This window comes from Octodon degus, unplaced genomic scaffold (genome assembly GCF_000260255.1).
Source record: "Octodon degus isolate 3935 unplaced genomic scaffold, OctDeg1.0 scaffold00177, whole genome shotgun sequence".
Taxonomy (NCBI): domain Eukaryota; kingdom Metazoa; phylum Chordata; class Mammalia; order Rodentia; family Octodontidae; genus Octodon; species Octodon degus.
The window spans coordinates 4,249,146-4,265,080 of NW_004524753.1; the positions used below are offsets into that span (position 1 = coordinate 4,249,146).

Here is a 15,935-nt window from a genome sequence, read left to right on the forward strand (position 1 = left end):
AAAAACAAAATATTCCCCAACAAACATTTCTGGCGATTGCCTGGCGAGCTCTTGACAGAACAAGAGGAAGGCCTTTCACTGTGTCCGTACTCCCACTCCCGCTGGAGCGAAGGGAAAGCACAATACCTTGATGGAGCCGCTTTGATATTCTTTTGAAATGATTGTATATTAGCAATTTAACTGTTTTGATCATCCTTGAAATTGAAAGTAGAACACATATAGGATTCCTAGGAGCCTATTCTTTTAATTTTTTTTTAACATTTATTTATTGTGTGTGTGTGTGTGTGTGTGTGTGGCCAGCTCAGCCCACCAGGGGGCGCGGCTGGCTGGCATGTGGTGCTGGGGGATTGAACCGCGGTCCCTGAGCTTTGCCAAGCTTGTTCCAAGTAGGTGCTTTAGACCACTGAGCCATCTCTCCAGCCCCTAGGAGTCTATTCTTTATATTCTGGGTATTCACACAAGAAATGTTCCTAGAAGCGTCTCAGAAAATATGCTGTTCCAAAATATGGGGCATTGTGTAACAAATTACCCCGTATCTTAGGGCCTTTAAAATGATTTTATTATATCACATGTTTTTGTTGGTTAAGAATTTGACCAGAGCTCACTAGGTGACTCTTGCGGTACCAATAGAGGTTATTCCATAGGGCTTTGGTGGAGGATGGACTATCGTGGACAGTCCACGGTGGTGAATATCTTGACAGGAATGACTGAAACTGGCATCAACTCGGATAGCCAAGGAGAGTGTCTTCCTGTGTCGTCTTGTCCATGACAGTGCCTAGAAAGAATTCAGGATAGTGGCCCACAGCTCCAAGAGCAAGCGTCCCACTGAACACGGTAGAGACCGCATGACCTTTTATGACCTTGTCTTGGATGTCACGGGGACCACGTCTGTAGCGCTCCATTGTCTGCAGCAGTGATGAGTCAGCATCCAGGAAAGGCAAGGCAGCACGAGCTTGCCCTCTGGACGGAGAAACTCACAAAGTGTGCAGCTCCGTGCATAGCCATCAGCACACTAGCAGGAGATGTCTGTACTCGGTCTCTACTACAAAAATTACTGGAATTGTTTTCCTTTACCCTGTTGTCAAACAGCAGTATTCCCAAATTATTGTTCCTATCATTCGGAATGTTATACTAATAGCTCCCAACCATGTAGGCTTTAAAGCCCTCCTTAAAACAAAATGAGAATTGACATAGAGAAGCCAACTTTTTGTTTTATTAAGGAAGGATATTTAAATCAACAGTGACTGTAATAACACATACACTAACTTTTATATATACTATTGTCATCTCATAAAACCAAAGGTGTGTTCACACCAAAATAATAGGAAGGATACATCCACAGGGAAAAAAGCACCTTTTAAAAAACTAAAAAATGTATCTGTATGAAAAAAGAACATCTTCTTCCTTGTTCTTATTTAACTGTAGGCTGTGGAAACTTTGTCATGAAGCCTGTTTTGGAGACATACATGCATACTTCTGGATAAAAAGGAATCATACTTCTAGATAAAAAGCCCTGAATATGCCATTTACAACACTTTCTTGGGACACTCAAGATTTTATGGTCACAATTTCATTTTTAATTTAGCCTTATCAGTGGCATAGCTGTGTGCACAAAAGGCAAAGGTTTGAGTTAAATTCTATCTTAAATTCAAATTAAATGGAGTTGTATGGATTATCTAAGATGTGTAGAGAATAGTGGAGCTACACAGAGGTTCAGAATGAGATATATAAGATACAGTTCATGACAGGGCTCCAACTGCAAATTAGTTACGAAGCTAAGACTGATGCCTACGAAACACTGACAGGCAATAGGAGTTGGAATGTGGGTGGTATGTAGGAGTGACAAGACTACAAGTCTGGTGAGTTCACAAAGATTGTGGAGGTAAGATTCAAGAAAAAGGATTTAGACAGCAGGCAAGTTGCAGGCATTGCAGATACAATTTATTGAGTAAGGATTCACAGGTAAGGATAACTGATGTGCTTAAGGGACATTGAAGGCTTTGAGGTTTTTTGGTTTTTGGTTTTTTAAAAAATATATACTTTGTTAAACCAGGTATGGTGGCGCATGCCTGTAATACCAGTGCTGAGGAGGCTGAGACGGGAAGATCACTAGGAGTCTGAGCTGCGTAGCAAGACCCTCTACCAAATAAATAAATAAATAAATAAATAAATAAATAAATAATTTACTTAAAAATTTAGGGCCGGCCAAATTGCTCAGCGGATTAAAGCACCTGCTTAGGCAGACACAGCTGTCAGGATTCCATCCCCAGCACCACAAGCCGGTCAGCTCTTCCCACAGGGTGTGCTGAGATGGCGATTGAGACTGGGCCTGGTGGTACACGCCTATAATCCCAGCTGTTGGGAGGCTGAACACAGGCAGTCCAATCTATGTAGTGAGACCCTGTAGACTCCGTAGACCCTGTCCTAAAATAGAAAAAAAAAAAATTAAAATATGCTTTGTTTTAGGCTTTGCAGGAGAAAACAAAAAGGATACAAAATTCTTTGGTTTGGAGACATAATATAATAATTGGTGATAATCCCTACTCTTTTCTTACTCTAAAAAATGAATGCATTTCTCCAGATTTGAGAAGCAGATGGCCAATTGTTCATTCTAGACACAGTCATTAATAATCATAACAAAAGCAGTCAGCGACTACATAAAAGCTACAGCACTGTGGGTCAGCCCCCGGGTATTTCAGTCACCTTCCCTGAAATGCCAAGGGGTCCTTTGGACAGTTGGGAAAGAGGAGCTTCTGTGTGATATCTCACCACTAAGGACCACATAAACTCCAAGTGTCAGGGAGATGCCAGAGTTCACCTCAGCGTTCCAGCAGGGCTGCACTAAGAACCATGCTGTGGTCCAGGGTTCACAAGGGGAAACAATACAGGACACGTAATTTATTGAGTTATTTTATAATAGTTACCCAAAGAGTCATATTCAAAACAGGGGGCAGGAACTCTATCCACAAACTAAAGTCCAAAGAATCCAGCTGAGGGCCAACTCGCACAGCAATATCCTGCATGAGTCGAGCTGACAGAGCAGAGCCCATAACAACACCACTCACAAGTCCAACACGAGGCCAAGAGCCCACAACAATATCTCCTGTGAGCCTGTTTTTTGGATTTGTGCTGGGAAGACCCAAAGGTCAGTGTTGAAAGCTAGAAAATCTGTGCCAGAGGGATGAAGGATCTGTGCTAGCAGGCTGGGGGATCTACACTAGAGCCAGGAAGCAATGCTCAAGGTGAGAACCAGAGCGCCTCTGAAAACTACCACAGCCATCCTCAATGACAGCGAGGTCGTGAGCTTCTCGAAGATGAGAACAGCCGCATCCACTGTCAGGAAAGGCAGTGTATCAAGCTTTACCAGGAGGCTGAGTGGTGCACCATCTTCTCCTCCAGAGCCAGGAAGACGTGATAAAAGTGAGGACCAGAGCTCTCACACAGCTCAGTGACAGTAAGGTCCCGAGCTCCCTTGAGGATGAGAAGAGCCACATTCATATAAGGAGAGCCAGCATAACAAGCTCCTCCATAAGAGCCAGCAGCTCCCTACAGCTTCTCCTCCTCTTCTCCAGTCCTCCTATTTATTTTGTTGGGAACAATCCTCAGAGAGGCTTTCCACACCCAGCCCCATGCTGGTTCATTTCACTTGGGTATTACAAGTTGACCACTAGTTGTCAGCCCACTAAACCGCCCCTGCTACTATAGTGTGGGTCCCACATCAGACTAGCAGTCAGCTGTGAATCCCATAGGGGGATATGTGGATCCATATCAGACTAGCAGATATCTCTGTGAATCACAGCGTTCATATCACAGCATCAGAAGTGGCCTGCAAATTTTCTTTAGGTGTTTAGCAGGAATTCTTACCCTGTTTTCCTATTTTCTACCTAACCTTAAAAATAGAAAAACTTACCAACAGCTTTTCAGGAATGGCATCTGAAGGGACTTGCACGAGTTTTCGTGTTCACCAGACACTGTGTGACCTATGCCACACCCTCAGACCTGTTTTCTGGCCATTTGGGGACTGTTCTGAGTTAAGTGGTGAGGGTCCTGGCCCCTCCAGGCCTTTTTCTGTTTAAAATCTATCAAAAGATTTAAGAGGAGATAGACCAAAGGTGTTCTTGTTCTGCTCCTTTAGGACACCAGTGAACCCGAAAGGCTTAATGCTTTGTTTGTCACTGTGCTGATGTACTAGAGATTTCAATGGAAGGGACAAGCCTTCCATGGCTGTACTTATTCTTAAACTTGAGGAGATTAAAAATTTGTCAAAACCTCGTGCACTTTCTGGAAACAAGACACACAACAGCAGTGCTTGTCCAGAGTGGGACGCTCTTTGGATAGCACAGGCCCCGTGCTTCTGTGTGCTACGGGGCTGCTCCCCTGGGCCCGGGGCTCGACTGCAGGGCCGCCACCCTGTGACTGCCCACACTTGCTGTTCTTCTCGCCTTTGCTCTTCTCCCACGCCACACACATCCAGTTCCTTTCCAGCCACAGTGCCACACGCTCTGCTCCCCCAACTTGAATGTGTCCGGAGTTGCATCTCTGCTTGCCTGCATTTCCACTCTGCCACTCGGCTGCCACCTCCGATTCTCTGCTTCAGCTACTGTCCTTAGTACTGGCCCACGGGGGCCTTCCAGACCTCACCATGACTAGTCCTGGGACAATGTGAAGGTCTCTCCTGAGCTCCTACTCTCTCTGTACACACAGAGTGGCCTTTCTGTTCTCCGAGCAGTGGAGCCCTCTTCCTATTTCCTGGCCACCCTCCTACCTCCGGGTTCACTTCCTTCTTGCCTCCCGAGTATGGCTGTTCCTCAGGGAATTGATCCTTACATTCCTGTCTTCTTCCACTATTCCTGCAGGGACATCACTTATTTCACAGGGCTCTCGACTGCTCTGCTGTTCTGCCACCTCACAAGCAAGTTCCTCCTTGTTCCTATACCCAGCTGCACTGCAAAGCCTTTGTGCCCCCCTCACCTGCCTCCGCTCCCCAGCAAACCCTTCACACACCTGCCTGTGGGCCAGCTTGTCTGAAATGGACATGCTTTTCCTCTAACAAAGAGGTCTGCAGGTTATAGCCTGCAGGCTAAATCTGGCCCTCTGCATGTTTTTGTCTAAGTAAATTTAAAATTTTTGTTTGATATTTAAGGATTTTCTCTCCAGCCTAACTGCATTGCTCCATATCCCTCACCCAGCCACTCTGGCTGGGTTCCTAATCCTGCGAAGCTGCGCAGCCTTGTCACACTACCCACCCTAGACCTGACCTAGGGCCATGGTGTACACCTAAAAGTAAGCAGATGCCTCTCAGCTGATCCCCTTCTTCATCTCATCCTTTTTTCTTGTATATATTTAAAGAGTATAATGTAATATTTAATATATCTATGTATAGAGAAATGATCATTATAGTTAAGTAATTAATGTATCCATCATCTTGTCTACATTTTTGAGTGTGGGTCAAGCACATACAATCTACTCTTCAGTAGAAATTCTAAGTCGACAATAGTGTTGTTGACATTGGTCCTCCTGTTGTACAAGAGTGCCAGAAACACTCACTCATCCTACACATGTCCAACTGGGTGCGCTTTCTCACTTCCCTCCCAGCCCCTCCCCACCGATGCCCTTGATGACTACTGTTTTATTTTCTATCTCTATTGATTTTTTGCTTTAGATTTTGTATATAAGTGAGATCATGTAGTGATTTTCTTTCTTAGTTCACTTGGCATAGTATCTCCCAGGTTCACCTACACTGTGGTAATGTAAGACCAGCTATTTCAAGTTCCTTTTACACTGGTCAAATGTGGGAATGTAGACACTACTGTCAGGTGAGGATTTCATTTTCTTTAGGTCCATACCCAGAAGTGGGGTTGTTGGATCATGTGATAGTCCTGTTGTTTTATTTTTTGGACTCTCCATGCTGGGCTATACCAGTCTGCATCCCCAGAGCAGGTCCTAGATTTCCTTCTTCTCTTTGCTGTATGGAAGCTCAGCTCAAGCCCTTCTTCCTCCACGAAGCATCTGGTGATGCTGGTCACCATTTCATTGCTTCGCATGGTCCGCTCAGTTCTCTGTGATGCTTTCTGGGGTCACCGTCTTCTTCTCCAGTTGGAGCCCTGGCTTCTGCTAGTCCTTCTGTTCTGCCTCTCTTTATTAAATTTATGATGACCTACCCCAAACCAGAATTATCGATGTCACCTGAAGCCCTCTTTGCCTTGCCCCTCAGTGTAAAAGAACTAAGTGATTTGCCACTGAAAATACCTCTGGCCTTTGTTCTGTTCTCAAGACCTGCTGCTGCCACCACCTTATGCCATGTACAACTGCTTCTCCCCCAGGTTACTGCAGTCCTGTGATAGTGGTTCAGCTGGTCTTCTTTCTAGGGCTGGGCCTAGGGTGCAAGATTTAAGGAAGGACTCATACTCAGATTTGTGCAAATGCAAAGTTGGCACCAGAGACACACAGAGAGAGAGAGAGAGAGAGAGAGAGAGAGAGAGAGAGAGAGAGAGAGAAAGAGAAAGCCTCCTTAAGTAGTAACTCTGGTCACTTCAGAAGATTCAATTATATTATGTGCCCTTGTCCTGGTAGCCTTTCTCTCCCATCCACTCTTCCACACCTTTTACCTTTCCTGTTTATCCTCCACATAGTTGCAGAGATGAAATCTTTTGGTATATGTGACGCCCAACCTGTGTTTCAGTTACCCCAAGAGTGAAACCCTACTGCTGGGACTGACTGAAACTCCTCTTCCAGCCTTTTGTCTTGCCACTGCACTCCCACCCCCTCTCCATCCTACATTCCATCTGCTCTAGTAGAGCTAGACTGGAGTGTCAACTTGATTGGCTCTGGGATCCACCTGTGGGATTAGTAAAGCATACTTCTGAGTGTGTCTCAGTAGTTTGCAAAAGCATGCCCTCAAGGGTCTGTCCCTGTCCCTCATCCCTTCCTCTCTGGTGCGGTTCCTCTGCTCTGCTTCCCAGGCACCATGTACTAGGCAATTTTGCCTTGCCATGCCCTTCTGCCATGATGTTTCCAACTTGGGGCCAGCTGGCCATGGACTGCATTCCCTAAAACTGTGAGCCTTCCTCCCTTAAGTCATGCGTTATCAGGCATTGTGTCCCAGCAACAGGAAAACTGACTAATGCAGCCCTGAAACCATGTGGAACCTTCTAGAATGCTGTGCTCTGGACACCCCCACCCTGCTGCAAGCTTTGCATATGGCCATCTTCCCCCTTTATACTGAGAGGCTTCTTCATGGCTCCAAACCCAGAACAACTGTCATCTTTCATGTGAACCATTTCCAAATTCCCTAGCACTAATTAAGTTGCTCCTTCCTCTTTCCCCTTAAGCGAAATGTACCTACCTTAATTACAGCACGTGTTTCATTTTGTGGTAATTACTTTTTTGCATGTTTTTTAATCTTCCAGGAAAATAAAGGTGCAGAGCCCCAGCTACACATTCGCATTGGTTGGGAGGCTTTTAAACACTGTTGTCACTGGAGCCCCACCCAAGACACAGAACTCCCAGTTGTGGCCTAGTATCTGTGCTTTGTCTTGTTTTGTTTTTAGAGGCACATAGTGGGATGACTCTAATGTACAGTCAAAGCCTAAAATCATACAACAGTGAGCTGGTGGCAGAGGAAAGGCTGTGTCCTGTCCAGGACTGGAGACCGTGAAAGCCAAATTAGTGATCACTGGCTTCATTTCTCAGGTTGGTGATTGGAATCAGTGAGTGACCATTTGCCTCCCCAGCATAGAGTTTTGGGCGGAAGAGCTCACAGAGCAGCGTCACCCCTGGTATGGCAACTGTATGTGACATCCATGACGCACCACAATGTGGCTCTGAGGTTCTTGATTCCTGAGGCTCGCTTGTTTTCTCTTCCTTGTCTTGAATACCAAGTAGGTAGTAATTGCCCATGTTTACTGGCCTTTCCTATCCAGTGGGCACTCTGTATCGTTTCTGTTTGTGAGTGGATGCTGCAGAACAGAGTGGTCTTTATCATCTAGACTTCTGATAGTGAGCCTGCTCAGCAGATTCAGTGCAAGTGTCCTTGGGCTGCGTGCACTGTTCCGTACCCTGCGGACCTACATAGGTAACAAGCAGCAGTGTTGCTTGACACAGCACTACTGCCAGTACCAACGCACTTAAATGTCAGGCTCCGGGAGCGGAAGTGAGAGAGGCACTGCGGACTGTGTCTGATATTTACAGTTCTTTCTAGCTAAGATGAGCAGACTTTCATTGCCAGTACTCTCCAATGCAAATTAGAAAGGTGTTGTCGCTCTTGTCCATAAGCCTTTGGTGTCATTACTTCCCTTGGTTTTATTTGATTTTGTCAAAGCCCACAGATGCCTTTGACACATAATGGCTCCCACCTGTGGCTATTGAAAATAGCCATTGGAAAAATAAAAGCGAGGAGCTGGTTTTAGGAGATGCCTCCTAATTATATATTTAAATAGTCTCAAGTTGCAAGATAAGCAAATGTCTTTGGGATTTTAAGAATTCAGTTATTCTCCTAGGGCTGTTTCAAGTGGTTTCTTGCCACAGTTTGAGCAGAGAGAAGCGCTCTGTGGTCACTGGATCTTCTTCTAGATCCTTCTACTTTTCTTCCCTCTTCTCTTTACCTCACATCAATACAAATATTCATAGTTATTGCTTATTGAGCTACTTCACTCCTGCGGTGCTAAATTCTTTTGAATCCCTCAAAAATCCTGAGAGATAGGTACTGTCATTGGCCCCACAGCACTGAAGAGAAAACTGGGATGCAAGGAAATTAAATAGTACCCAGGATCACACAGCCAGGGCCGCGGAGCAAGGGCTCAGACCTCACGCTTCTGTTTGAAGCCCTAGATGCTGACCCAGAGCAGTGGGTACAACATGAAAGGTACTGCAGCTCGTCACTGTCCACCTCAATTCCTGTCCTGAGGCCTGGTTCTCTTCAAATCTGCCTCCCACCACCATTCTGATGTCTATTTTTTTCCTGCTGGCTTCCTCAGGGGCCTGATACCTCCCTGTTCTAATGTAGCCATCTGTAATAATATGAGTAAATAAAATGGAGCCAGCCCTCCCACTAGCAAATCCCTTAAAGAGGAAGCCGTGCTTGGCCTTTGATCACCTTCTCAAGACTGAGAGGCTGGCCCACCAAGGGTCTGTCAATGTTCTGAAACTTGACCAAATTAAAGTCTTTATTAAATTTGTGAATGAATCCCCACTTCGTGGCTCTCTGTCTCACCGTGGCTGGAACACGGATCTGGGGAAGTGAGCTCTTCCTAAGCACGCAGCTCCTGCTTGGCCTTCTGAGATCACACCGCATCCAAGGTCACTGTGCCTGCCCCTTGTCTTTCAGGTTTCCCATAGCCTGCGTCTAATCCCAGTAACACCTACCAGACAAATACAGTCTTTGAGGCAAGGAACAGATTGCAGAGATTGTCTGCTTCTGTGGCAAACTTGCCGGCCTAAAATGCTTTGAGATTGAAAGGTGCACATGGACCACTTGGGGATGAGGTCCAAGTGTGGACTCCAAGCCGGCAAGTTCCCGAGGGCCTGGGAGTCCACATTTATACCTCAAAGTCCAAGGTCAAATCATGCACTTTTTTTTAACAGAAAAAAAGTAAAAATAACAATAAAACAGAGTTTCAGAGCAGGCCAATAAGAGACCAAAACCACCAACACACTGCCTACTGTCATGTTCATGGTAACCATTTGGAATACAGATATAGGCATGAAACAGCATCCAAAAAGTATTAGTATGAAACTTTTCCCTCAATAAACCAAGAGGAACTGGCTGTACAATGCTCCTAACTGCCCTGTGTGCACACATATTCTTTCTTTTTCCTTCTTGACTTGCCCTTTTGCCCCATCACAGTTCTTCTTTTCTGTTGAACAGTTTCTTACCTATTTGCAGTATGTATTGTACATTTTGGACCCTATTTCAGTTGCTCACACTCTTTCAGTTTTTCACACTAATGAGACAATGTGATGTTTACACCCATGGGTCTGATTTAGTTCACTTAGGAGTATGGTCTGGAGTTGCATCTATTTACCTTTAAAAGTCTCAAGTTTATCCTTCTTTATGATTGAGTAGTATTCCATCATACTGATACAAGGATAAAAACTGATCTCTGGTGGGTGACCTCCAAACAATATAGGGAACCTCCAAAGGACATAGGGGAAAAATGACCTTCTGACCTGACCTGAACAAGTTTGTGTTCTCTAAAACCAAAGAATGAATTTTAAGAAGAAACAGAGGTTATGAGCAGAATATATTTATTGAGGGAAAGAAAGCCCCTGTCCGAGTGGGACAGGAAGGGAGCCCAAGCGGGCAGTCCCCAGGAAGTTGTCTTTTCCAGGGACTTTTATAGAGTGAAACCATGTGGTAAGGTGGGTCTAAGGAGGAGAACTTGAGAACTCGCTTAGGTGGGCATGAGGTGGGACAAAACTATGGTCAACCAATGAGATTACAAACACCATTGCTCAGGTAAAATTGATTAAGCTCAGGACCAAATGGGGAAGCCAGTCACGTAGCAAGTGGGCATGAATGTAGAACAGGACTTTATCAGGTAGCCATCCATTAGTAGTCAGATTAATGATTCTTCTGGCTCCCTCAGGGTGATGATCAATCTCGGATGCCAATCTTTAGGGAGGTCGGCATTTGTATGATCACTGGTCTTTAGGTCTGGCCCACAGCGGGAGCATCTGTCCCTCCCACAGTTGTAAAGTATCTTGTCTTCTGAGTTATCTCCTTTGAGGGCCTGACCCTTTCTGACTGCCTATAATATTTCTATCTAACTCGCTGTCTGTAACAATATATTTGAAAAACCCCACACATAAAGATCATACTGTGAAGACTGAGAATCTAAAAGACCTGATTTCAAATTCTGTCTTCTTCTAATAACCTCTGCTTCCCCTCATGTAAAACTGGGGCTTTGGATCCTGTGTCGTTTTGGCCAACAGCAGCATCGTGAGGTTTGGAGCATAGAAGAGGCGCATGTGTGTCCAGTGAGCATGTACTCCGAGTTTTCAGAGACTCCAATGGTGAAGTCAATACAATTTGTAATCTGACAAGTCCAACGTGACTATGGTTTTGTTCACCTTGTGCCAACATTCAAAGGTTTGGCTTTAAATAAGTCATATGTTCAACAAATGAACATTCTGGTCATGCTGTCCTTTTCTCAAATAAGTTACCTGGTTGGTTTAATTCTTTCTAGTGCTTGCACAATGGAAATGACCAAACACCAAGAGGAGCCAAGCGTAGCCACAGAAAGAGTATCACATTTAGATCCTACATGTAATTTTAATCAGGGTCCAAATAAGGAGATGCCACTTAATACAACATTTTGTTGTTGTTGTTGTTGTTGTTGTTGTTGTAAACATACCAGTGGGGGGAGTTCATATCCATTTTGAAATCTTTCTTGTTTTTCAGGTTCCACTCAGTCCTCGGCAGCGGGGACTGATGGCCACAGGCTCTCCTAGCTGTGCATCTGTTTGTATCTTACTGAACTCTGGGCTCCTTACACATCCTGATCCTAACATCGGAGTGTGGGAACTGAGCCCAGAGACAGAGATGCCCATGTTAGCATGGTGTGTCTTGGTCAGGTAGCCCCGTGGAGTCTGGCTGGGAAGTCCAGGATGCTTGTGTGTAGGGCTGAGGGGGTGGAGTTTCTTTGCTTGCTCAGGTGCTTAGATCCACTTTCTTTAAAAAGATGGAGGCTGAGTCTAGCAGAAACCCTGACCTCCACCTAGACGGCTTGCTCTGTCTGAGGTTACCTGTTTCCTAGGTTTTTCCTACAGAAGCTCTTGAGAAAGAATGGTGTTAATATTCAAAATAATTAGCCATAACAGCCCAGGCATAAAAGCAGATCTTTTACAGCTCTAGGCATTGCCCGGGGTATCAGGCTTTAACCTCTTAGTTTCCGGTGAAGGGAAAGTCAAAGAGGTCCCACTGGAGGGGCTGAGTTTCAACAAAAGACCTCCAAGCTTTAGTCAGAGGAATAGTATTTTGCCACCCCAATTTGCCACTTTATAATTCCTAGATGAAACTGCATAATCTAAGCCTCAGTTTTTTCATCTGTGAAATGGGTTACAGGATTCTGGTGAGGATTACAAGATCCAAAGTGTGGTAATAGCCTTCGAAGAATGGCTGACACAAATCAATCATTAAAAGTGGGTGGCTATCAAATGCAGACAGCTTGCCTCAGTATTGACCTTGCTGTCTGCATAGATGTGGAGCATGGGAGGCCTTGTGTTAGTGTTGCTGTCGTACCAGGTTATTTACTTTTGGATTGGATGGATGTTACAGGACAGAAATGGCAAGTGGAAGCTTTGTTCTTGGACCCCAGGCTACAAGAAAGCCTTCTGCGTCTTTAGATTGTCATGGCCACAGGCTCTGCTGGATCCTCAGTGGCCTGATTTCTCATTTGTAGGTGCTAAGACACATAATTATGAAGATGCTTATCAACTGCTTACCCTTCTGAGGCCCAAGAGGCCAGCTTGAGCCTCTTACCTTGTAAGAGATGCGCTGCCTGAGCCTTTCCATTCCTTGGTCTGTCTTCGTTTGCAACCCCCTTTCAGCGTGCCGATGCACACTTTAATGCATCCCCAGGACCTGCCTCCAGTCTCGCGATATGAGCAGTCTCTACTGAGAAGGGTAATGTTGTGGAGTCCGTGTCACGGTGCAGAGGAAACCACCCACCTCTGTGCAATCCCAGTCTCCCTAGAAGCAGCTTTTGTCTTGTCTGACGTCACAGCCGGGCAGCGTTCACCACACACCGTGTACTCAGCTGCCCACAGAGCTCACATCATCCGCGGGGTCTCGAGGTCCGGTGAAGTGTTTTCTACCGAGTTTCTCTGGTTCATTCACTGCAGTTAGCACACTAACTTGCAGTTATTTAAACAGCTTATTTCCCAAACTACTCTAAAGCAATCAATACAACAATGTTTGCTTTCACTTTCTTACTTTGATGCCGCAGAGCTTCTTGGATGTGCTTAGAAAGTAGTCCTTAGGGAAGCAAGGAAAACACCAGAAATGGTTGGAAGACGACGTGGCCGCTCCTGCACTGCCGTGTCCAGATACAGCAAACCCTATTAATGGTGCATTTTCTCTAGACATTGTACATACTTAAAACAAAAGAACTTTCAGAACCAACCTTTTTGCCATGCCTAATATTATTTTATCCTGGTAAACATTTTATACAGGGCTGGTGGAGGTCTGGTCTCTTAGAAGAACAAAGTGGGTTAGAATGTTCAAGTGTCCACTGAACTCAAGTGTCCACTGACAGTGACACCAAAGGGAATCTCTGTTGGACTCCTGATTGTTTGTTCCCCTCAGTGACTGGAGCTGACTACAAGTTTACTGTCCCCACTGTACCGTAGCTCTTTCCTTTCTCCTTAGGTTCCTGAGCTCCCAACGCTACAATTTTTTCTGATGCACAGAGCTAGAGGCCAATTTAAACTGAACTGAAACTGCTCAGGCTAGCTCCGCAACTTCCAAGGAAGGGCCAGAGTTTTCAGGAGAGCCTAGAGCAGTGATGGTGAACCTTTTAGAGACTGAGTGCCCACACTGCAACCCACAACCCATTTATTTATCACCAAATGCCAACACTGCAGCTAAACCTGAGTACGAGAGTGTTAGTTTAGAGCAAAAACGGACTCCATATTAGCATCTTTTGTCCTAGAAAAACGCAGTGACATACGTGTGCCATAGATTCGCCACCACTGGCCTAGAGAGAAAGAACTCATAGAACCCTCCAGAACACGTTCAGGGGCTGCCTTGGTGACATTACCTGATACAGGCAGAGATCTGAAACTGTGGCAGTCCCTCTTTGACCTGACTGCCTGCAAGTCAGTCTCCTATCTCAGCCTGGTCATGGGGCTGCTCTGCGCAATCAGACCAAAGTTGACTTGATCAGATATCAAGCTCCAGGCTTACTGTTCAAGGAGACTTCTCATTCCTGTGCTCTGTGTACCCAACTTCCAAAGGTGGGTGTGACTGTTGACTACTGTGTCTTCTCCATGAGTTGGTAATGGAAATGACTTCCCATCAACCCTTGCAACTGCCCATGGCAGCCAACGGTAGCAGGCAGAGCTCAAGTTCCTACTTGACAGCTGATTACTATATCCTGACAGACTGCATCCTGAGCAGGTTTTACCCATGGGAAATGCTGGAATGTATCTTGTGCCTTGTTCATTTGCTGTGACATGTGTCATTGACTGGGAATCTCTGACATGTCTCTTTGTTTTCTGTGTGTTGCAGGCAGCATAGTGTACCTCGGGATGATGGTGGGGGCGTTCTTCTGGGGAGGCCTGGCAGACAAAGTGGGAAGGAAACAGTCTCTTCTGATTTGCATGTCTGTCAACGGATTCTTTGCCTTCCTTTCTTCATTTGTCCAAGGTTATGGCTTCTTTCTCTTCTGTCGCTTACTCTCTGGATTCGGGTAAGGCTTTTTTCTTTCATATTTTATGTAATGTGTTTATTCATAATTGTGCATGTGCTTCTCCCTAGACAGCCTCATTTCCAAGAAATTATATTTTATTGTGGCTCTGGAGGTTTAACCCAGTATTGAGTTAAATTTTGCCTTAAGCTATATCCCAAACCTTTCCACCTTTTAAAGTCAGAGTCTCCTTAAATTAAAAAATTTCCTATGGTGGGCTCAAACTTGCCATCCTCCTGCCTCAGCCTCCCAGAGTGCTGAGATTAGAGGAGTATGACACCACTCCCAGCTTAGAAACTGCCTCTTAAGATTCCTCCTCTATTTTTGTGTCATCCTCACAAGCCACAATTCTGGTTCTTAGAAATGTGATTATCAACTCTTTAAATCTGGGATATAAGCAAAACAGGCTGTGTTCCCAAGGCCGACTTTATGTATCACTGTGATGACAATGGAATTGTTTTAAATTGAATACTATTTCCATACCACTTATACATGTGTTTTCTTCTGAAATTTTAATTTAAGAAAAGAATATCTAAGGCCAGGGAGATAGCTTAGTAGAATAAGCGCTTGCCTAGCAAGCGCAAGGTCCTGAGTTCAATCCCTGGTACTGCGGGGGGGGGGGGGGGGGGAAGAATATCTATCATTATGAAGAAAACATTCCAGACATTTAGGAAAACTCAAAATCAGGGTTTGTATGTCTCAAGCAACCATGGGTTTATTGATCTAAATTATCTGAGTGCACTGAAAGAGATAACGACATACGAGGCCTGCTCCCTGAGACAAGTTATTTCTGTCACTTCTGTCGAGTGCACTGATGCACTGCTCACCCTGCATGGTAGCAAAGGACAGCCAGCCATGCACTGATCTTCTCGAAAGAGTTTGAAGCTCCACCTAAGTAAACCCACAAGCTTGCAAAAACTCAGTGGCTTCATGAGGAGAATAGGAGAAACGTGGCTTTGATAAAAATAATATAAAGAAATATAAAATTTCTGATTCATGCCTGAGAATTTAGAGACATTATAGTAATGATGCAAATTATACCTTCAAAAATATTTTCAGTGTAGAGAAGCAGATAAAGCTGGGTTACAAAAGTGAGAATTTCCCAGCTGTGGCTGTTGATAATTGTGTAGCACAACCTCCACAGCACAGCAGTGTGGTGAGGGAGGGCCAGGGGTCCCCAGCCTATCTTCCTGCCCTCTTAGCGCCTCAGATTCTTCATTGCAGCTGATGGCCACTTGGCAGACATTTGACTAATTTACACAAATTTAAGGAGACTTCTTCAGATTGAAGAGATTGTTTCCCACCAAACCAAGTTGAACAGAGTTTAGGAAAGTAAAACAGTATCTTATCCTTGGGAGGAAAAAACAATCTGAATCAAAGAAGGTGAAACTATATCTTTTCCTTGGGTGGAAAAAACAAGCTGATTCAAACAGTTCCTTTGTGATGAGGGGTCTTGGCTTCAGCAGAGGGGACTCTTGGTGCTCCGTCTGTCAGATGGTCTACATGCTTGGAGGACATGGTGTCTTA

General features: G+C 45.0%; 1 protein-coding gene across 1 annotated transcript in view; it reads left to right on the forward strand.

The window, feature by feature from the left end:
* Positions 1-15,935, forward strand: part of Sv2c (synaptic vesicle glycoprotein 2C) — a 230,291-nt gene that overhangs the window by 111,177 nt on the left and 103,179 nt on the right. Inside the window, exon 3 of the mRNA XM_023703655.1 lies at positions 14,231-14,411. Within this exon, the coding sequence (XP_023559423.1) occupies positions 14,231-14,411 (181 nt within the window). The remainder of the gene's footprint in view (positions 1-14,230; positions 14,412-15,935) is intronic.